This window comes from Taurulus bubalis (assembly GCF_910589615.1).
Source record: "Taurulus bubalis genome assembly, chromosome: 1".
In the NCBI taxonomy this organism is placed as follows: Eukaryota; Metazoa; Chordata; class Actinopteri; order Perciformes; family Cottidae; genus Taurulus; species Taurulus bubalis.
In genome coordinates this window covers 17088418-17112821 of record NC_136589.1, presented here as the reverse complement: position 1 = coordinate 17112821, position 24404 = coordinate 17088418, and the positions used below count along the sequence as shown (strand labels likewise).

General features: G+C 42.2%; 1 protein-coding gene across 1 annotated transcript; it reads right to left on the bottom strand.

Annotated features, from left to right (window-relative positions):
* Window positions 1-634: 634 nt before the first annotated feature.
* Window positions 635-24012, bottom strand: sgpp1b (sphingosine-1-phosphate phosphatase 1b). The gene is made up of 3 exons (XM_079225958.1): window positions 23582-24012; window positions 14875-14964; window positions 635-1541 (listed from the first exon to the last, which is right to left on the bottom strand). Exons 1-3 carry the CDS (start codon window positions 23873-23875, stop codon window positions 990-992), a joined length of 936 nt encoding a protein of 311 aa, XP_079082084.1. The 5' UTR covers window positions 23876-24012; the 3' UTR covers window positions 635-989.
* Between the last annotated feature and the right edge of the window lie 392 nt (window positions 24013-24404).

Sequence of the window (24404 nt, the reverse complement as noted above, 5' to 3'; positions counted from 1 at the left end):
TTTCCAGAATTAAATTATAAATATATGAGGTGTATTTTAAGTAGAAAGTCAAGAAATTTGAAGAATAATAATTCTCTCTCTCTCTATTGAAGAGCATCTCAAACAGGAAGTCAGTTTACAGCGTCGTTGTAAGAAGAGAAAACAGCTGAGCCTCGTGCACAGATTCCTGTCATCCCATTAAAAAATACAAAATTAAAAAAAAAAATCTGTACGTTTACCGAAAAAGTGGGGAGAGCCCTTTTAAATCACAGGTGTGTCCAGTCCACAGGTGAGGGGGGGGTCAAAGTTTACCGTCAGGAAAAGCTCCCACACTGGAATGATTAAATATGAATTATTACGAAGTGTCCCGACACCGAACCACACAAAATGTAAACACTAAATTAAAAAACAATTAATCATCTTTTTCTTACTCAAAATATCAGGATTTGCTGCTTTTCTCCGTTTCATATCATAGTAACTGTACGTCTTTGGGTTTTGGATATTTCTTTAAGTAATCTTTCTGACATTTCACAGATTAATGAATGATGACAGGAACCGTTAGTCGCAGCCCAAACATTTTTAATCGAGTCACTAAAACACGTTTCAGAGTTTTAACGTCGCCGTGAAATACTGGAAGAGTTCAGTCATGAAAAAAGTTTTGTGTGGTTCTTTGTCTAAGCCATCACGAACAAGCAAAGCACGAATAGAAATGTAAATATTAAGACACAGGTTATCGATCGGTCGCGATCAGTGGCATTTTTGTTTTAGTCTCTCGGAGGAGCAAGAGGAGTGGATGTCCGGCTCTGATTTTAAATAAATCAAAAAGATCAAAGAGTGTCCCTCACCACAGGTGAAAACCCGAGTCATCAGGTTTCCCAGCGACTGATAAACCCCGCCCACGTGTCAGAATCCAGATCAGCGTTGAGGCTTTTGATTCACCTCGGTCCAGATTCCGCGCGAGGGGATCCGATCGGAACCGCAGCGTTTGGCGAAACGGACTGTAAGTCCGATCAGGAGAGCTGAGCGCAGCTGAAGAGCAGCGGCACCAGGAAGAGCACGTTGAAGCCCACGGCCCCGTAGACGATGTAGCGGTACGGCAGCTCCACCTCCATGTGCTGCCGGGCCTTCCTCACGTCGTCGCCGGGCACACCGAACAGCCGGCACACCAGCGGGATGGTGGCGGCCTTCATCAGCGCCCGCGTGGCCATCAGCACCAGCACGCCCAGGACGAGCCGCAGCAGCGCCACGCCCGCCAGGCCGGCGCCCAGGGCAGGCGTGGCGAAGGGCAGCCGGTCCGGCGTCGGGTCGGGCAGCAGGCCCAAGCGGCAGTTGACGTGGGAGGCCAGAGCCACGCCGGCGCCCGTGCCCAGGATCTGGGCGGTGTCGCCCCGCGAGGTGCTCCAGGTGTCCAGTGTGAAGGAGAAGAAGCCCAGGAGGAGGTGCAGAGAGACGATGATGAGCGGCGCGCAGCGGCACGTCAGGTTGAAGCCGTCGATCAGGTCCAACGCCGGCAGGAAGGCAAGCAGGATCAGCACGCTGTAGAGGACGCCGACGATCACGTCCTGCAGGGGAGGAGTAGAAACAGAATGTCACCGGTTCCGTCTGACGGAGAGTTCAGGGGTCAGAACTCTAACTAGACTAGTGGTTCTTAACCTTATTGGAGGTACTGAACCCTGCCAGCTTCAGCAGTGCATTCACCGAACCCTTCGTAATTGGAAAAATAAAATATGATTTCTTCAAAACATAGGTATATATTTTGTTAGTGCACAAAATGAACCATGCACTAGTTGCACACAAAATCACTGTGTTCAAAGAACAAAATCAACAAAACATGAATTTCACACAAAAACATAACTAAATGAATATTTACTGCAAATCAATGTGACGAAAAGAAGAAAAATGGTGTGTTGCGGCCCGACATTGCTGGTGTGAACCAGGCTATACTGTGTGTGTCTTGACCCCTGCCGAACCCCTGAGAGTGACTCACCGAATCCCGGGGGTTCGATCGAACCTAGGTTAAGAACCACTGAACTAGACGGTCCACATACAAACAGGACTTTTATTTATTAAATTACACCTACGAACGATCTAAAGAAACAAATTATCAGGGTTAATACACATTTCGAACCAATGGATTTCCATGACCAAACATTTTGTGAAATCTCGGTTTATACATGAAAAAGTGTAAAATGTAGAATTTAAACTAATAATGAGAATTCCATAGGATACAGTATACCTTAAATGACACAAATGAATGAAAGACACTAGTTTGATTAAGAGAATAAACATTTATAGATATAGAGCATACGCTCTATATCTATAAATATAGATACAGAGCATCTTTCTTTTAAAATATTCATTATTTCAAACTCACCGTAAATGAACGACATGAACATATGAATATAACCAGTGGTGGGCCGTGCATTTTCTACCTAGGCCTGCTGTCTGATACCGTATACGTAAATACGCACATGATGGGATGCTGTTCGGCGTGCATTATAAAATAGCTATAACTTTGTGATTCTGTTTAGGCCAGCAGAGAAGGCTCGCCACTGAATATAACACATTTTCATGACTGACATTTTTTTTAATTTAAAGTAAAGTAAAAACAAAGACATTTATTTGTTATTAAAGCAAAGTGAAGCAATATCTTCGAGGAGAAACTCAACTCTCAGACACAAGAATGAACCCAAACACATCCTGGATGTTTTTATTTGGAGAATAAACATCTGACTTTTGTTGTGCGTTTCCTGCTGATGGAAAAAACGCATGAAGTGGAGGACAGGAAGCAGAGAGCAGCAAGCTCGACATGGCAGTGAACTCTGAAATCAAACTCAAAGGTCGTTGCGGTCGTTCATTCATTGACCCGAGCAGCAGACTGACGGTCGGCTTCCTGAGAGAACTTGACTCCTCAAACTATTTGTGAAGGTTTACAGGAGAGAAACCGTTGAGTTGCACCTGGTCATTTTGTGAAATAACCTGAAATCAGCTTTTTACATCAAAAATGTGGGTCTAAAAGTATTTTTAATAGTTTATAAAAACGTTTGTGGTCATCTCAGAACTGGATTATAAATTGTATGATATTGAAAAAATATCTAAAGTCTTTGTTTCTCTAAAGTTAAAAGCTGCTTTTCTTTGTTTTTTATGTCGTAGTTATTGAATATATTTAGCTTTTAGACAGTTTACCTTTAACTTGAGGAGATTGTGTTTTCATTTATTATTTCTACCGTTTATAATTTTACAGAAACTACTAATATATATATATATATATATATATATATATATATATATATATATATATATATATATATATATATATATATATATATTGTGAAGCACATTTATATTCTTCAACTACTTTTTGTTCATTTTCTATGAAGAATACAAATATTGCTTCACAATATGTGCATTTTATTATAAAGGCAGTGGGCAGCATTCAGTTACCAAGTGCTTGGCTCCCTTTAGATTTTAAAATACTTTTAGCTAATTTTTGTGTTTACTTTTTTTGACAGGACCTAGTTTTTAAATAGTTTTTATTTCATCTTTATCGGTTAGTTTCAGCCCCATGTCGCCTCACAATTAGAAGATAATAATCAGATCAAATACAAAGATTTGTGTGTGTTGTCCTCCTGGACTTCTGGCCATGATTTATAACCCTGGCGATGGCCCCAATCATTGCATAAAAAGTATAAATATAAACATTTTAACATCAAAAAGTTTGCTACTAGTGATGAAGGAGTCCCATTTATCTCTTTACTGAACAAAAAGTGTGTACTTATTTAAATATTAAACTACGTTTAAGAATACAAATAAAACAAACATCTGTACTTTGAAGGCAGCCAGTCAGTCAGTGAATCCAGAAGTAAAACATCTCGTCATCGTGTGACTGACTCGTTGTGCTAACCCAAATAATTCACCGAGTGCGTGCGTGTAAATAAACATGAAGTAGTCCACCATCAGGCTCACTAAGGAGTACAGTGTTTACTCTGCTGCCTCTGAACTGGCTCTACAACTTTCCCCGGATGAGATATCAAAGATCCTGGAGCCTGGACAGAGACCACGGTCTTGTTAAGAGTTTAAATATCTATTTGGCCGCTTAAACACACATCGCGGTCGTCTCACAGTCGGTCATCAACCCGATAAGCTTCCACACGGCGTGCCAGCATGTGACAAAGGTTTACCGGTTTACTGCCCCGACCTTTTAAAAAAGGTGAATCAGCAGCGAGATAACCAGCAGGAACACCCAAGGGTTTACTGTGATTCATCACCTCCCTGCTAACGCTGCAAACCTTTATCAGCTCTCTCTCTCTCTCTCTTTAAATGACGTGAAAGTTGCCCGCCGTGTCTGTTTCTCCGCAGACACGACGAGAAGGAGATGTGAAATAGAGTGACTAGGGAGATGTGTAAATAGTGTGACTAGAGTAGAATAGAATAATCCCTTATTAGTCCCCCAGTGGGGAAATTTATTCTCTGCATTTGACCCATCCTTGGTATTTCAGGATGAGCATTTAGGATTAAGTGTCTTGCTCAGGGACACGTCGACATGCAAACTATGGGGAGACTGGAGATTGAACCAGCTTCCTTGTGGTTGCAGGACGACCGCTCATCCCCATGAGCTCCAGCCGCCCGTCTAGAAAGAAGACTAGCGGTGGGAACAGCCGGGTTTGTGTCATCAGGAAGAAGCTTTCAATGAAAATTAATGAGTTAGTGTCAGTGTAGTGGAGAAAGCGCTACTAATAAGCTTGAACAGCTTTAAAGACTAAAGAATAATTATCATCATAACTGTATTTATGTTGAACCTTTAAAAAACACACTTTACTAAGAGCTTTGACAGATAAAGCAGACGAACTAAGAGAAGAGTTGAACCCTGATGAAACCTCTCATGCTCGGGGAGTTGGGTGAAAGGTCGGCAGACGTCAACAACGCCGTCAGCAGCGAGAGCGGCTTTTCGTCTCGGGGCTCTTCCTGCAGAACAAAGCAGGAGGAAGTAGTTTCATCGGGTGTGAGGACTTCCTGAACACATTAAGGGCCCGGCAGAGCCGAGCGCTAACGTGCTGGAGCTCCACTCCCTGAAACACAACAGTCGACCCGGGACAGACGCCACACTTTGTGCACGTCGACCTGCGGGTTTGATCACAAATGATTCTTCATTGTTTAAAGAGAACATCGAGCTGCTGCCGTTTGGTGATTTACGCTCTGAACAACTTAACTCAGGACCTGAAACACAAACCACCAGATTCATCGGGACGTAACCCTTTTACAAAAGGCATTATCTCAGATGCATTGTGAAAAGAAATCACAGATGAAAAGACAGAACCCGCCTTAGAACAGTCATGTTTTCAATTTGTCTAAGGCAGGGGTTGGCGAGCCGCATGCGGCTCTTTAGCCCGTCTGTTGCAGCTCCCTGAGGCTTTGACACACAAAAAAAGGAGACACTGAGGCATCCGCTAGTAAAAACGGATACGTCATCCTCCGTTTGCGGTGCTCTAAAAGTCTGTAGTGTGGACACTCAGTATAAACGTAGCAAAAGGGCGACACTCTACCACATGAGCCACAAATAGACAGTATTCAAAGTCTGCATAGTTGTGCTTTTAATGGACCTCAATGTAGCCGACACATGACAATGTTTTGTCTCCTCTTCATAAGGGAGAGTTTGATAGTTATAAACAGGTAAAATAGCAATACAATGTCAAACAATGTCTTTATTCTTGTTCTATAATTTCATAAATACGACAAACTATAGTTTTTTGAACATATAATATGACTATATATAAAACTTATAAGCAGTGATATCAAATAGCTTTTGCGGCTCCAGACACATTTTTTTGGTGGAAAAAAGGGCAAAATGGCTCTTTGGATAGGAAAGGTTGCTGACCCCTGGTCTAAGGCATCAAAGTGATAATCGATCAGTAAACTGCAAACAGGAGCTGCTAGCGGATCAGTCAGGTTGCCATTAATGGCGTCAATTTGCCAAATTGTAAAAGAAATATAGGCTAAAAACGATGGTGCTCCAGTTGTCAACTTACTGAATCCATGGTGACATTATATTTCCTGTTTACATCCCCCAAAGCATGACGGGAACTGTAGTTCCAGAAAAACAACGCAAGCCAAAAGTAAGATAAAGAAACAACAATAGCGGAGTCGAAACACATTAATATAAATGTTTTCTGACATTACTATGACTCAGTGTGTCCCATCAACTATGTTCATGTTACACTGACACTCTTCTCTTTATGTTCATATATACAGGTCAGTGTTTTACCGCTTCGGGGTGGGGGGATGGGGGGGCACGGTCGGACATACAGACGGACATACTACATCGTGTACCTCACAGTACTACTAATCTTGCCTTATGTGACCATGAGGAGGCTGATACACGAATGATGCTACATCTCGCGGATGCAGTCCGTGATGGATTTCAGAAAATTCTTCTGCGTACGGTGGACACAGATGTTGTGGTATTGGCTATGGCAGCAACAACCAAACTCAAAATCAAGGAGCTTTGGGTGGCCTTTGGGACAGGGAAGCACTTCAGGTATATACCAGCACATGAAATTGCAGCATTCCTTGGACCAGATAAGTCACAGGCCCTCCCGATGTTCCATGCATACACAGGCTGTGACACAGTGTCGTCGTTTAATACACGGGGAAAGAAGATAGCCTGGGATACCTGGAAAGCATTTGACGAATTGACGCCAGCCTTAGTTGATCTGTCCACGGGGACAGCAGACATCTCTGATGACATTGTGGCAGTACTTGAACGGTTCACCATTCTTCTCTACGATCGCACCAGCAATCTCCTCAACATAGACGAAGCTCGACAGGCACCTTTCACAAAGAAAGGACGAGCCATGGAAGCTATTCCCCCTACCAGAGGAGTCCTGGTCCAACAAATCAAGAGGGCTGTGTACACGGGTGGGCACTGCTGGGGAAACATGCTCAAGGTTGTTATGGATCTGCCCTCACCTGGGGATTGGGGATGGATCGATCCCCAAAACTGGAAACCCCTGTGGTCCACGCTTCCTGAAGCCAGCACTTCATCAAGGCAACTGATTTGTTGTAACTGCAAAAAGGGTTGCAAGGGACGATGCAAGTGCCAACAAGCTGGTTTGAAATGTACTGCTTTGTGCCAGTGTGGTGGAGAAAATTGTGACGTATAAACAAGATCAAACTGGAACTAACTTGTAACTTACCTTGACAGTGCTTTATTGTTTAATAATTTCACTATCACTAATATTAAATGTTCAGAACCAATTGTTGTCATTTCATAGTGGTTTACATAAAATAAATATATACTTACCTGTCAACTAGTTAATTTTGTTCTGTAATTTCACTGGAAACATTTAGTCCTGAATTTTAGTCCTGAACAGAGGCTCAAAAAACGTTTGAGTCAGCACGTATTACGCTCCTTGGTGGGTTAATTGACATTGCTTGCAACACAAATGCAAATTGTGGTCATTTAGAGAATACAATTATGGCATATATGTGTATCTAGAGTAATTTCATTGGAACATAATGAAGCATTTGTGTCGTCTGGTAAAACATATTTGGGGTCAAAACGGCCATTGTGTAAAATGGCCGCCATGGCTACCATAGGACGTTTTCGCGGTGGCTCCATATCTGGAATTATTCATTAGACTATTATATATGACTGTGCAAAATGTCATGCTTGTACGTATAAACCCACAATTGTTACACCTATCTGCCTGACTATACAAAGTAATACCTCACAGTACGCCAAGAATCGGCGAGTCGCGCATGTGCAAGCATAACCTATTAACGGCGTACGGTAAACATTTAAAAATCAGCATTTCCTCTTGCGCCCCACCTGTGATAAATACCGCCCCAGTTTGATAAATACTGACTTAAAGGAAACATGGTGTTCATTTATTTTAATAACAACCACAAAGTGTGCAGGCTGTGTTACTGCAGTGTATTTTTCGGGCTTTTGGAAGAATATTTCCAATTTCGATAATGAAATTCGTTGCCAACTCTTTTGATAATCGATTTTTATCGATTCATTGTTGCAGCCCTAATGCTAGCTGTTGGCATTTCTGAGTCACCCATAACACTTTTTCTGTCACTATATGGCTAATAAATGTAGTGATTCTGCAAAAAAAAAAGCCAGAGGTTCAAAGCTGGAGCTCAGACTGTTATTTATACCGTATATACTTAAAAGTCTAGCAGAGAGACCAGATTTTCCAAATATCCGCAAACTGAATTACAGGGATTCTTCCCAGTTGATGTAATGATCCTGGCATAAAAAAAAACTACATCTTTGGTTTGAATATCTTTCCCATTAATAGAAGTTCAACTGAAGCAGATTATATGTGAATGTGTAACAAATATGGTTTCTTTGAGCCGACTGAATATCGAAGAGGGAAGATCAGAGTTGAAGGATTATGAGATCTGACGGATAAACTGACATCACACGGATGGAAAGTAAACTGAAAACACACGAACGCTCTGGTCACGGGCAACGTTCACGTCCTTGTGCGACGGGAAAACGAGCACGAGGAGGAAGAGGGACATGTGGAGTACAAACTGTAACAGGAAGAACTAGTACAAGTAGCTCCTGAGTAGGAAGGAAGCAGGTGGTTAAATGGTAATGAATAAATAAATAAAAAACACAACCAATCAACTTGAGTGAGTCATATTTTTAGTGAAGGGACAGAGTTGCCTCTCTGACGCAACTACGTTAAAGTACTTTTGCATTATCCAAAACGTTCACCTTGAGTAAAGGTCTTAAAAAATATGAAGAGTTCTGCATTCAAAATTAGAGAAGTATTAAAAGTACTCATAGTGGTTCATGTTGGTGTTATACTCTTATACTAGTAGTACTCTACTGTACTGTACTGAGAAACGTCTTCGTCGCTTCTTCTCAGTCCTAATATGGTCACTTTCTGTTCTCTTGTTGCAAAACAACCAAGATGATGAAGGAGCCGAACTCAAGGCTTCAAAACGTCAGTCCACAAACCAATGAGTGATGTCACGACAACTATGTTCACTTCTTGTATAGAGTCGGTTTAAAAGTAAAAAAATGAAATAAAATTTTACTCAATCTGAGCTGGAATAATATTAAATAACAGCTGGATTTTTCTACAAATATATTTATCATTCAGATAAATGGTAACCGACAACCAACCAGGCAATTTAATCAATACATAAGTAACAACATACACGTTATAAGTTATTAACAGATTAGTTAACTCGGAACCAGACTGAAATTTGATGTTAAATAAGTTGACAGGGACCCGAGGTTAAAGTAATATCACTCATGAATATTATTTATTGAGATTATGAGGACGTCATGTGTGGTGTGTGTGTACTTGAGGTGGAGGTCTGAGCCGACACCACCTGCCACAAAAAGCCCTTAAAGGACGTGGAGGCAACTCCTCCAGTTGGTTTGGGAGGCCAGCGTCCCGTTTGCATCCATCAAACCCGCCAGCACAGCTGTGACCACAGAGGCTGTTTCCAGACTGACGTAATTTCTGAGTGAATTAAATTCCTCCTCCTCTTCCCTCCTTTTCTTTGAGGGCAGTGGGAAAACAGCAAGAAAGCAGTTTTAGTCAAAAGATATCGTCTATCGGCTTCTTGAGCCCCAACTGTCGGTTCATTAATGTTCTGGTTTAAATGAAATATGACATCAAGCTGTGGTTGTGTTCTGCAGACTCTGTCCAGGTTTCAACTCATTTGCTGGTGGCCACCAGACTCAGAGTTATTTCAATGCGGCCGCATTAAACATGCCATTCAGTGGTGAATCCGTCTGGTTTTCATGACTCCACCTGTGTTGCACATCAGTGATCTCATCCTGCTTGAAGCTCTGCCGTCGGCAAATCCACCGACGTGAGAGCGGCGGATTAAAAGATGCAGGAGCAAGTTTTTGCAAGCATGAGTATTCCTCAAGACTTTTTCCAGTAAGAATTAAGAAATGCTGCCGTTTATTGTCTTTGTCACCTACATCTGCAGCAAGGCAAGTTTATTTGTATAGCACATTTCAACAACAAGGCAATTCAAAGTGCTTCACATAAAACCATTAAAAGCATCAAAACATAATGCAGATTTAAAAACAGTTAAGAAAACATTAAAACAGTCAAAAAGCAAAATAAAAGTAGAAAAAGCAACATAAAAAATAAAAGTTGAATAAAAGTTGCAGTGCAGTTTAAGAAATAAAATGCAGTAGTGAGATGCAGTAATTGAATCTGGTTCAATTAAAAGGCAGCAGCAAACAGAAAAGTCTTCAATGTGGACTTAAAGGAGCTGAGGGTCTCAGCAGACCTGCAGCTTTCAGGGACCTTGTTCCCGATATGTGGAGCAGAAAAGCTGAACGCTGCTTCTCCATGTTTAGTTCTGACTCTTGGAACAGAAAGTAGACCCGACCCAGACGACCTCAGTGGCCGGGATGGCCGGGAGTTGTGTGTCATCTGCATAATTATGATAACACACTTTGTTGTTTTTCATAATCTGAGCCAGTGGAAGCATGTAGATGTTGAACAGAAGAGGCCCCAGTATTGAACCTTGGGGAACACCACATGTCATCCTAGTCAGCTCTGATGTGTAATTAGCTACCGACACAAAGTATTGTCGGTCCTTCAAGTAGGATTCAAACCAGTTAAGTGCTGCGCCAGAGAGTCCTACCCAGACTTTCAGTCTGTCTAGTAGTATGTCATAATCAACCGTGTCGAATGCAGCACTGAGATCCAATAATACTAAGACTGAGATTCTGCCACTGTCTGTGTTTAAGTGGATGTCGTTGAAAACCTTAACAAGAGCAGTTTCAGTACTGTGGTGCTGACGAAAGCCGGACTGGAAGACATCGAAACAGCTATTTTCGGCCAAGAAGTTGTTCAGCTGTTGAAAAACCGCCTTTTCCATTATTTTACTTAAGAATGGGAGGTTTGATATTGGTCTATAGTTTTTCATTATTTCGGGGTCTAAACTAGCCTTCTTTAGAAGTGGTTTAATAACTGCAGTTTTTAGGGCTTGTGGGAAGACACCTGAGAGAAGGGATGTGTTTACAATTTGTAAAAGATCAACGGTCATGCAGTGTGAAATATTTTTGAAAAAGTGTGTTGGTAGAATATCCAAGCAGCAGGATCTGATGTGTTCAGATGTTGTATAATGTCTTCTAGGCTTCTTTGGTTAATTGAGTGAAATTGTGTCATGATATTTGAATGGATGCTATTTAAAGATGGGGACAACACATATCCTGTGGTTGGTGTGGAGCCACCGACTGCTTGTCTAATTTTCTGAATTTTATCAGCAAAATAGGAGGCAAATTGATTGCATGCCCAGGTGGATTGGAGCGTAGCCGTTACCGACACCGGAGGGTTTGTTAGCCTGTCCACGGTAGTAAATAAGGCGCGTGTATTGTTTTTGTTTTTGGTTATGATGTCAGAGAAGAAGGCCTGTCTTGCATTTCTAAGTTCCAAATTATAATTGTGAAGTCTCTCTTTATAGATACCACAGTGAACCTGGAGATTAGTTTTTCGCCACCTGCGTTCAGCTTTCAAACACTCTCTTTTCTCTAGTCTGACCAGTGTGGCATTTCTCCAAGGGGATCTTTTCTTACCCGAGACAACCTTCACCTTAGTGGGTGCAATGGCATCAATAACATTTTTAACTTTAGAATTGAAGCCATCCACAAGCTCATTGACTGAGATGCAAGAGAGGCCTGGTGTGGAGCAGAACTTCTGAATAAATAGTTCACTGGTGTTTTCAGTGATGTAGCGCTTTGTCACAACCTTGGTTTGGACATTTGTGTGCAGGGAGATTGCGCTCTCAAAGAAAACACAGGAATGATCAGAGAGTGCAACATCAGTCACAGCAACCTTGGAAATGTCCAGACCTTTGGTGATAATTAGGTCTAGAGTGTGCCCCTTGTTGTGGGTGGGACCTGTTACATGCTGAGTCAGATCATAGTTATCAAGGACGCCACATAGCTCTATAGACCCTCTGTCCTGGGGATTATCAACATGGATATTAAAATCACCAACAATGACAACACAATCAAAATCAATACAGATTATAGACAGCAGTTCAGTAAACTCATCAAAGAAGGTTGCACAGTATTTAGGTGGTCTGTAAATGTTGAGGAATAAAACTTGCGTGGAATTGAGAGCCACATATTCAAAGGAAGTAAAATGACCGAAAGACATCTGCTTGCATTGAAGAGACTCATTATATAAAATAGCAACTCTACCTCCTTTCTTATGCACTCTTGTTTCACTCATGAAACTGAAGTTGGGAGGTGTTGCTTCAATAAGAACAGCTGCACTGTTATCTTGGTCTAACCACGTTTCGGTTAAAAACAAAAAATCAAGTTTGTGCCTAATAATGAAATCATTGATTAAAAATGTTTTTTTCCTGACAGAGACCTGACATTTAATAAAGCTAAGTTTAATTTGTTTAAAACTATATTTTCCCTATTTCTTTGGACAGGCTGACGAGGAATGAATGTTAAATTGGATACATTTGCAGATTTACTAATGTTTCTTCGCAGCCTCACCGTTCCTTTTCGATAAGTCAGGACAGGAATTAAGAAGGTTAACTTCATACAGGGCCCCGACTGTTCCTGGAGATAATCAGTGGTGTCATTAACCTTGTAGTCCGGACCCAAAAGATATCAATCAATGTCTTAATCAGGTAGGGGAGATAGAGGATGGTTGTGGAGATGTTGTGGAGGCGAGGGAGGGGCACAGCGCTTTAACTTCGGTGTTTGCGTCAAAGCATTTAGAACCAGTGACGGAGGTCTAGCTGGAGGGGTTTCAGCACGGGAAGTGGGAGTGCGGAGGGGAGTGAATTTGGTTCCAGCAATGACCATCTTGTTCATGCGGTCAGTGAACTCCATTAGGGGGGAGGATGGGAGGGAGTAGAGAGGGACCTGGATGAAGTGTGGGGGGTGGAAGTAGGTGCTGGTGAGGGAAGTAAAGACCCGTCCTCTCCGAGAGGGAAATCAATCCTTGATGATGAGGTTGAAGACTCCTCCTCTTGGCTCTCCTTTGGCTTCCTTCCCATGAGATCTCCACGGCGATGCTGTGTGGTTGTCTCTTGTTTAGACTCCTCTTGTCTCCTGTCCTTGGCAGTGGGAACAGACGAGTGACGCAGGAAGAAAAATAAGTTAGAGGTGAAGAGTTTTACCCCTGACTTGTTCAGGCAAACTCCATCTGCCTTAAAAAGATGTATACGCTCCCAGAAAATGTAAAGATTGTCGATAAAATGTACTGTATGGTCAGTGCATGCAGTTGATAGCCATCTGTTCAGTTCAAACAGCCTGCTGAATCTTTCATCTCCTCTCCTGGCTGGTGGAAGAGGGCCACTGATAAACACCTCAGCATTGACAGAGCTGACTGTGTTTAACAAGCCAATAAAGTCTCGCTTCAGAACTTCAGACTCTTGTTTCACAATATCACAGCTTCCCGTATGCACAATGAGGTTTTTCACCGTGGGATGGTCAGCCATGATGTCCAGGATTTTATCTCTCATGTTAGACACCATATCTTTGGGAAAGCAGAGTATTTTGGTATTCTTGCTGCACATCGTTCGGACATCTTTTACAGCATAGTCTCCAACGATCAGAGTCTCAGGCCCAGTCTTTTCCTGTGGCCTTTTATGTTCGGTTCTTACCCTGCTTTCTGAAGACAGCTGCTTATCCAGATCATCAGATTTAGGATCCTACGACAGTGGAGTGAATCTGTTTTTAAGTTGTAGGCTTGGTTGTTGTGGAGTTTCTTTGCTGGTTTACTTTTCCCAGCTCTTTTCTGCTATGTCCAGCTGCGTATCGGGGTTGAGGAGGAATTTTGCATGCGTGGTAGTGCAGGCCAGCCAGTCGCATCAGAGATCTCAGGGTGCTGGGCTCTGCCTGTTAGTCGTCCTCCCACAATCCGAGGGTGTGAATGCCTCTTCGCCTTTGCAGCGAGAGAGTTCCAGGGAGGACTACCATTTGAGGTTTCGTTAACAGCTACACAGCCCTCCTGTTTCCTATTAGGCCTGGAAGCAGAGACGGACGCAGGCCGAAGCACGTTGAGTACATGATGCAGCGTTTCATCATCAGTCCCCAATGAAACACGGACACCAAATTCTGCTCTCAAATTGAACAATTTAAAAACTTCTTTAAATATTTATCTTTTACTTTGGCGACATCCAAAGGAACTGCAAACATTTAAATAAGGAAAAAAAACATTAAAAGCTGGTTTCGCCCGTTAACTCCTGTTACTTCCTTCTTCAAAGACAGTGGTGAAGAACCGCAGGAGAAATGTCAGGAGTTGTGTTTTCATTAAAACAACACACTTGTTAACTGAATGCTGAATTAATCAGTGCACACAAAGCAAAACCGCCTCCTAAGTTTGCAGGTGTTCAACTGTCTTTGCGTCCTTGCAATGTGCAAATAAACGATGTGTTTGGCTTCCCTCTGTCGCACAGGTAGTTTCTCTCTCTTTGCTATTCTAAAGCAGGAACAAAACCATTGTCTGGAGGCTTCAGTTCAGATTTCACCTCCTGCTTGAACTCAATGGGTGGAAAGGTGACCCGTTTTACACTCTCTTGTATTATTTGTGTGGTGCAACGAGTCAACAAAGACCGATGGCTGAGGGCGGCTTTATTGTTCATAGTTGTGTCGTGATTGTGTGTGGTTGTTGCTCCGTGTGTTTCTACGGTTGCTACAGGTGATTGTGTCACTGACATCAGAGCCTGAAAACAGAGCTGAGTGCCGGAGCTGAAGGATTATGTTTCTAACAGACAGAATGACGGAAAAACTGGCACTGCAGGTGGCAATGACACCATCTGTGTGTGTGTGTGTGTGTGTGTGTGTGTGTGTGTGTGTGTGTGTGTGTGTGTGTGTGTGTGTGTGTGTGTGTGTGTGTATGTGTGTGTGTGTGTGTGTGTGTGTGTACATACCAGTACTGAGTGCATTCCCATGTAGATTCGGCTGACACAGACCAGCAGACACCAGCAGAGAGCCAAGCTGAAGCCCAGTGTGAACGGGTACTGTGGAGGTGAGAGGAGACACTTTTAGACACAACACAGATTTTGGAGACTAAACTAATCAGGCGAATGACATTGACTTCTGATGAATATCCTTTTTGATTAAATAACAAATGACACATGAGTTATTCAAACATGGGGGGAAAAGCTCAGATTTGGAGACCAAAGTGGTGTTTTTAAAATATCTTTTGTTTGACCATCAACCCAGAAAAATCCCAAAGACGTCAAATTAAACTACAATTATACAAATAAATCACAACAAAGAGGGATGTTTTTTTACTTTATAATGACAGTAACGCAATAATGTAACAATGCATGTTTATAACTTTTAATAAAACTATGTTTTGCTAATGTGTTATGGAGGTAAGTGCAAATTAAACAGAGATTCTTCAGGCAGGAAGTGCAATTTTGTAAAATATTGAAGTTGCTGCATTTATTGCTCCGATCTGATATCACCAGTACAATAAAAAAAAAGATTGTGTGTGCTGTAGTCGTGATAACATGGAGCAGTGGTCAAGATGTGCATAAAGGTTTCCTCCTCACGTGAACGTGTCATTTTGAAAGGTTTACAGCGCAGCTTAAAGGGCTCAGAATCAGATTGTTCCTCACTCATGTGACTCAGATTTTAACATTTCACGAGCCTCAGTTCAGATCTGGGTCACGTGACTATCTTAAAAAAAGGGATCCAGAGCCATGAGACCTGCATGTGATGTGTAACTGAACAATCGAGCAACAGGATGTCGTCTTTGTTGTTCTCAAACTTTTTTTGTCACGCCCCACTTTGGAGGAAGGAACATTTTCGCGCCCCAACAAAGTTCTAAAAAAATGATCCATGTTGAATTTGTATTGAAATAACTTTTTGTGACTCTCCCATCCGTGCTTTTTCAAATAATAGAATAAAGAAAATTGCAATCACTTTCTAGTAAACCGGATTGCTCCATCAGACAAAGGCAAATAAAATGTTCAATAACTTTGTTAGAACAATGCAAATAAAGTAATATCTGTTAAAAAAATAACTAATATTTGGCCAAAAATAGCTTATTGTCGCTGTGAGTAACCTGTTTTGCACTGAATATCTTTTTAAGATAATAACTACAAATCTGCAAACTGACGTAATTCAAGTGGTTCCTTAAGTGGTCGCGGCTCTTGCTCTGAAGTTTTGTAAGTTGCCGCTGTCGGGGAAGAATGAATCCTGTGTACTCTGAGAGATGATATAGCTTAGAAACTGTGCTATTAGCCATGTGTGTTTACTGGTTACCCGTGTCTCAGACAGGTCCATTGTTTACATTTACACAAGCCTAAACAGGACCAATTATGGCTACACCAGAGAGGGACGGCGAGACTAAGCGTTTACTTACACATGACCCTGTGCTCCTTTAAGGTACACATCGCTCCTGTTCCATGTATGTACATGTATGACTAGTCCCGGTTCCATTGAATACAGAACACAGGGCCTCTCTGGAGTGTTTTACAGCTTGTGGGTAACCTTGTCAGAACCTTCTGTCTCCTCTCCGTAGGAGGAAGAACATTCTGAACCATTCGGCTGAATCTACCGTGACACCTGTCTGTACTATGGCTCATGTGTGATGACTTGTAACCTCGTTATAATCGTTCTATATCTTATCCTGTAATAAATTGTTCAAAGACTAACGTGCTTAAAGTACTGTCAATTTCTCACAAGGAAACTATATTAATTTCCACCACAGCCGCACGTCACAAAGCGTTCACTGACATTAGCACTACTTAAATGAAGAGGGAGTAAATATTATGCAGCCAAATCAAATAGTTTAGAGGATATAAAACCTTTGTTTCTTTACTATGCATGTAAAACTGCGTTTTACAGGGTTTGCACAAAGGCAGGAAAGTAGTTCATGAATATTTTTTTAGCAGAGGTCAATACGACCAGGGTTCATAGACATTTTGAACAATGGATTTCCATGACTTTTCCATGACTTTAAACCAAATTTCCATGACCAAACATTTTGTGAAATCAGAATCAGAATCCGTTCATTTGCCAGGAATGTTTACACAAACGAGGATTTTTTCTAGGCGGAAGGTGCATACATTAGACATGAGACGTTAGAAGAGACAAACAACAATCAACGACAACAACAGTGCAGTGGGTATTAAATTAAGTATAAAATAAAGTGATCAGATAAACAGATAACGTTAATGTAAGTTAAAGTGACATGCGTGTCTGTGTATACATGAAAAAGAGAGAAAATGTAGTATTGTAGTAACAATGAGAATTCCAAAGCATACAGTATACCTTAACTCTTCCGACACGAGACTGCGATTTGACAGTGTCTACGTTCTTAAAATATTCATATCTTCGCAATAATATGGTTTGACATCTAGCTGGAAGAGGAGACTTCCTGCTTCCGCTGCCTTCCTTCGCGACTCACACAGAGAGATGGGACTTTGGCGTGTCATATGACGCGTGCCAAAAAGTACTCGTCACACAAAATCCTTCACCGTGATTTGTTGAATCATGTGTCCGTCGACATTTTGTGAAATAAACGAACCAATGAACACTCAAGAAACTCAAAGAACCAGCTTGTAACTACACACCTGAGCTCTGTAAAAACGCTGGCGTTTTCACTCGTAAAGGAGAGAGATATTATGGCGACGCACTTTACTACAGAGGAAGCTGTGGCGGCGATGAACGTCATGAACATATGAATATAACACATTTCCAAGACTTTTCCAGGCCTGGAAATAACCATTTAAAAATTCCTTGACTTTCCCAGGATTCCCATGACCATAAGAACCCTGCATGACTATTTTGTGAATAGAATGTGAGAGAATAGAGAACATGCCCATCACCGTGTCCCACAGCTGAGTGGGAGGCTTATTGTTCTCATGAAACCAGAACACACACACACACACACACACACACACACACACACACACACACACACACACACACACACACACACACACACACACACACACACACACACACACACACACACACACACACACACACACACACACACACACACACGAGCTGCCGACTAACTGGCTTTACGAGTGAGCGACATGCAGGTCTGCCGAGTGAAAGAGAATGAAAAGAAAACGAGTGACAGCAGAGCCGTGAGAACGAGACGACGGACCAAAGCTGATGAGGTTCGCTAAAAAAGCCTTTTGTTCTCTTCATTGTTGTCGAAGCAGCTCAGATTTCCTCTCGCAGACCAGGACTACATGACAAATCCCAAACCATCACTGGGACCATCACAGATCCAGCCTTCGGGTGGCTGAATCAACAGGGAGGGTAGAAGGCAACGCTTTAACACGACTCAGCTGTTCACTGCAAATAAAGTTCAGTATCTCTGAATCCGGCTTGTATGTGAACTCCCCCTCGTTATCTACGCAGCGTTTCAAGATGACGGAATTAAAACACTCAGCAAACTAAAAGAAGGCCAAAACAATGACGTCCGTGGGCCGTTTTACAACCTGCATTAGCCCGATGGACAGAAAGATAAAGGGCTGTTTTACTGCCAGATAGCCTTTGTTCCAAATAATGTTCTTGAAGTACACAAACTAACCACAGCTCAGATTTAGCTGCTATCCAAAAGCAGGTGCTGGTTTTCAAGCTTGTAATGGAAAAGTAGATAAAAACCAATGGGATTTATGCACATATTTGACTGACATATAATTGATCCACACAGTTATCAAACCGTGTATCTGGAGATTAGAGCATTTATCTTTTGTTCTTTTATGTGCAAAGTTGTTCTCAAGTGAAAAGTCTCTGAATTTAACATAGAAAAAATAAAGCAGTGTAAAAGTCATGACTATAGAAATAAATAGCTGAAAGCTTTTAACAATAAGGAGTTTTTTTCCATGTTCAATCACATCCCTGAACTTATTTCCAGCAGCATATGAGGAGGTACAGATGTTATTTCTCATATTCTCCACAATAATTCAGTATTTACATGTTATCTGTTTAGACTCAGATGTTTCACTCAAGGACACAAGCTGCTGTCTGGTGACAGACTCTCCTCTCGACAGGTGGCTCTCTAACCAACGGGCTTCGCCTCAAAGCGTCAAGCACTTTTTAAATGCCGTCAGTGCAGAAGTTGTTGAAGTTGGTTGAGAAACGTGTGTCTTTATGTGTAAACTCGCTCTGGCCTCGCGCTGGTGACCATGGCGGTTCACCTCGTGCAAGGTTTTATGGACACGGTGTGTGTGTGTGTGGCTTGTGGTTCTCTAGGCACACACTGCTTATTGACTGTTAGCCTCAGTGCTCCCTCACATACACTCGTCACCTTCACGCTACACTTACATTTTACTTGTTTAAAGTACTGCAATCTGTTTTTCTGTGCACTTTATTTTAATTGTATATATGTAAATGTAATTTTAAATTTAACATGCTCCTATCTATTGCACAGTTTTTTATTGTTTAATGTTATGCACAACCCGCCATGACAAATTCCTTGTATGTGAAAACATACGTGGCAATAATAAATTGTTCTGATATATATGAGAGACAGAGACAGAGAGAGAGAGACACACACACGTCGTAAAAAAAGAAAATCAACAGAATTCAACAGAATTGAGCGGCTAACACAATGTAAAACTGAGGGAGGGAGTTTTCGATAACGTTAACCTCATTCACAATTGCAGGAGGAAACTGGACCGTTCCCAGCTAATGTCCCTGCTCCCGGGAGAGGAAGTGTCACACAAAAGGGTGCTGGCCGTCATGACGTCATGTTTTCTGCTCTGGCTCGACTGGACATTTCATACGACTCAATGCGCTAAACCCACGTAGCGACGCCTTTATCTCCTCATCCCTTTGCTGGTCTGATCTGCATCAACTCTCATCCTCTACTAAAAGTCTTCCTCTCGCTCACTTATATCTATCTCCTCTCTTCTCACGACGGTCTAATCCTCCCTCACTACCTTCCGCTCTTTTCTGCTCTGTTCCCCGTCTTATTACATTCATTTCCGACATCTTCCACAGGGCGAGAGACATCTGGTTCTGGTTAATGTCTGAGTGAAGGAGGACAGTCTCACTGTGACCCGTCCAAATCCAAGCATTCCTGCTTCGCTGAGACAAGCCAGCTGACAGCAGGAAAGCTCACAGAGCGACTACGGCAAACAGCAAGGGACATGAAGGACGTCCTTCTGTGAAGAGTTATCCCTCAATCTGGGCGAGCTGTAAACGCTGGTCATTTGGTAACAAAAGCCAGAGTTTGTTTGGTAATATTCAGGCTGTACTCTGCCAAAGATGTTCCACTCACACTGTAAAAGTTTCTCTATGAAAGAATCACACAAATGCGCCATCTCATTAGTTTCTTATAATAAGCAATTCAGCATTAAAACAGCTGAGCGACTAAAACAAAGAACCAAGACCAAAACAAACCTACTCAGTCACTTAGAGGGGAAGTCTGAATAAATATACTTGTTATATGACCTGAGATCATTCAAAGTAAGGTAAGTTATTAAATGAATAGATATTAGCAACTATGTTTAGATTTTAAATTACGATGTCAGAAAAAAAACGATCTTTCAACGTCTCTGTATTTTTAGGATTTTTTAAAGATAGATTTTAGACATTTCAATACCAATTAAGGCTTTACTTTTAGCTAAATTAATTCATTGCCTTTTCAGACTTTTTTAAGGATCAGTGAGAAACCTGGACCAAGAAAGGGAGACAGTCTTATGTGACAGTGTTTTAAGACCTTGAACAGAGATTGTTGATTGATAAGAGAGCTTTACTGAAATGTCACACTGTCATGTGTTTTCAAACAAGTAGAAAAAGCCTTGAGACAAAAAAAAAAAGAGCATTGCAGACTCTCAATCACTGTTATCGGGGTCAACCCTCCTATCTCGCACTGTGGCAGACAGACAGGGAGACACAGAGTCGGATATCAATTTCACCCCGGCTCTCGTCTCGTCCGCTGTGATTCAGACCTCACGTTTCTTTGGAAACCTCTAGGGCTGTTTTCCCAAACACACACCAAAGTAATGACTGTTGAGCATTAAGCAACGAGTTGTACACGATGACGAGGCATCATGGGAATCGTAGTTCACAAGAATTGGTAGTCAGTGCAGCCTCTGGCCGAAACAAACACGCTGGGACAAAAATAAATGAATTGTTTTGGCAATAAAATGTCAGACGTTTCTCTTGAGTTCATCTTCAAATTGTGTATTTTAGTCCAACGAAACCAAAAATAATGAATTTACAATAATAGAATAGCCAAAAGCAAATACTTATATTTTAGCGGGTCAAATGTTTGGGAATCTTTGCAAGAACAATCCCTGAAGGAGAATCAGTTGCGATAAATCAACTTATTGTTCCATAAATCTGCCATGAAGCCTGAAGGTTCTGGTCTCAATCCCATGAGAATCAAACGGACTTCCTGCAGTTTGTCGATCACATCCCTCACGATGTGGATTCCCAGTGAGACAATAGGCTCATTCGTTAGAGCTGCGCCTCGCCTGGAATCCAGACGAGAGCAGGCGGCCGCAGCAGGAGGCGTTGACAAAAAACTGCGATCAAGTCGAACAGTTTTCAGCTGCCTTCAAAGTATACACAGGAAGTCACAGAAAAAAATGACTTCCTGTTAGTTCCAAACTTTTGTCTACTTGTAGTTTACAGATCACGTTTGGATTTATTAATATGCGTTTGCAAATAGATATTTATATAGAAATGTATGTGTAGCTGCATCCTTTTCTCTTTTTATGTCTGCCTGTGAAATACATTACTCATTTAGATATGTGTTATATAAATACGATTTTGTATTATCAACCACACAAGTTATGTTTTAAGATTAAACATGAGACGAATAGTCAACAATCCAGCGTTAAGTATTACAACTACACATAAAATAAGGATTTTCTTCAACACGTGGTGTTTGCTATCAGATCTAAAAGCCAATCAGCTATCTGATGTGGCGAGAGCCAGGCGTTTCCCATCATGCACTGGGCCAAGCAGTCGTTGGAGAGCAACTGCGGCGCCTGACTCTGAAATCGACAGCCGGCTTGGTCTCGTGAGAGTATCGTTCACCACGTGTGCATTACGACAGAGCAAGTCGGGAGCAAGTCGGACACAAATCTAACCGGCATGCATTGCTCGCCGATCGCCGCCAATCGATTCAGCGCAGAACTGGCTCATCTCGAACGAGCCTAATGGGAGCGGACTACACAGAGTTTCTGTTGGCGTTAACAGACCGGACACAATGGAGGGCTGTTCCTCCATAGTGAATCGCAAGAGATGAAGAAAAGAACAACAGAGAAGTGGTTTCTTTATCACTGGAAACTCCTGTGAGCGTGTTATTCACATGGAGAAAAAGATGAGGAGTGGGAGAGAGTTGGTTTGAATGCTGACCAGTACTACTTACTGGGCCGATTACGTGCTCACCATGGTACAAGACAACATGTGTAAGAATTTAACTCGATGGACGGCGTACGAAGCAAAGCAAAACGGAGGGCAACAAAATGTTTTATAATGTCTATTTCGACTGTTAGTCCACGATCTTTTGACCTGCGAAATGTCAGAGAATAGTGGAGAAATGTGCACAAAAAATCAGCTTGTTTTGCCTAAAAACTACAAAATTAAAAAGATATTCATCTTGCAATTCAAGAAAAATCACCAAAATTCACATTTGAGTAGCTCGATCTAATTAACTGTGATAAAATATGACCTGATTGACTGATTTTATCATTTAAAATTGTTACTGAACTTCCTGTCGATCTGGCCTCTACATTTTTTCATCCATCTAATATTTTTTCTGCTGTGTAATGAAAAACATGAGCGTCACGGGGCCGTCAGTTGGCTGAAGAACCGCATACTTTTAGCCGAGTTGCGCCCACAATGAGCTTGTTTACAAGCAGTAAAAGAGTCAACAAATGTGCTTAGCAGCGCCCGTCACCGTATCCCGCTGGTTTGACCACATTAATACTTAATGCTGCAGCTCGATAGGGCAAATACAAAGATCCTGTATCAAGAGCTGCCACTTGGCAGATGTTGTCATCTTGTGTTGTTGTTATTGTCGTTGCATTAAACTGAATTGTTGCAAGCGGGACATTACAATGCAGGGTAATTCGCATTAAGTCAATATATTGTGCCGTTAGACGTGGGAGAGTTTGCATAGACGTATGGTAAATATTAATTATTGTTTCACTGTGTATACAATCAATACAGAACAGTTTAAATTACTTCTAGTTTACATTTTGTTTAAATTCAGTTAATGCAACAATTGTTCATAATATATATCCAGTATATGTTGGTTTTATTTCTTATGCTCTTGGATCTTTAAAGCAACGTATGAATGTCAGGGCTCCTTTTAAAGAATATTTGCCTGTTGTGTATTTCTATATAAAAGTGGCAATGGGCCAAAATATATTGTGTTTTACTCAAATATGAATTTAAAAAATAAATAAATAAAAATAAAAAAATAAAAAGTACCAGCCTCTCTATAGTTCACCTGTTATGAAACACCGAAACAGGAACTTTCTCAGTGTCCTTCCTTTAAATAAGGAGGAAGTAAGCTCCTGCACACTTCTTCTTCCTCTTCTCTCCTCCTGCTGCTCCTGCTGCATTTTATACATTTAAGATATTTTATTCTACTACTTTTTTATTCCACTACTTTTTTAAGACTACGTGCACATGTACCTCCCAACGGCCGTAGGTCAGGAAGAACAGAGAGATGGGGATGGCCGTGCCGGACATGGCGTGCGTGGACGGCATGCTGTACTCGGAGTTGTAGAACATCTCCACCTTGACCACCGGCGGCGAGGCGGGCCGGGACCAGCCGATGACGTCCTTGGTGCACTGCCCGAGGTACATGACCCAGACCCAGACCATGATGAGCCGCCGGCCCACGAAGGCGTCCACGTTCCACGTGACGAAGGGGAAGAAGGTGATGTAGAAGAGCTCGTTGCCAAGCTCGGTGCCAAAGGTGAACATGTAGTACAGGAACCGGTTCTCGATGAGGAACTCCTTCCCGACGTCGCCCGTCAGAGAGTTCCTGCGGAGCGGCTTCACAGTCTCACCCCCGGACACGAGCGCCCCGTTCCGGGGTGGCGTTTCACTTTTCTCCCCTCTGTTCGTCGCGACGCTCGCTTCGGCGACCCTCCTGAGAACACGCGTCGGCGACCCCGTTTGTGTTTTCTCCCCTTCCCCTTCCCCGGCGCCGATAACGGCCGAGATTCCTCTCTCATTTTCCCCGGCGATGTGGTGATGGCAAGCCCCGTTGTTGTGCGAGTGAGCCCGGTCTGCCTCCTTGCCGGTGCCGGGGGTGGTGCCAGTTCTCGAAAACGTCTCGCGTACTCCACAGAAGCGCTGGAAGCGCGCTACGAGGTGGGGGTCTTGTAGATAGTGATACAGCTCTACAAAGCGGTTACTTTTCTCCATGTTTACTACGGGTCACGGACCGCCAACACCAGGTTGATAGAAGAACCCTCTCCTCCCGCCTTCGGTACGTCAGCTCCCCTGT

Excerpts from the sequence above, each read along its gene's own strand:
- sgpp1b (XM_079225958.1), bottom strand. The coding sequence starts at position 23,875 with ATGTTCACCTTTGGCACCGAGCTTGGCAACGAGCTCTTCTACATCACC. Across the intron at positions 14,965-23,581 it reads TGACCTACGGCCGTTGGGAG|TACCCGTTCACACTGGGCTT; the intron begins GTACATGTGCAC and ends TCACCTCCACAG. Across the intron at positions 1,542-14,874 it reads TGGGAATGCACTCAGTACTG|GACGTGATCGTCGGCGTCCT; the intron begins GTATGTACACAC and ends CCTCCCCTGCAG.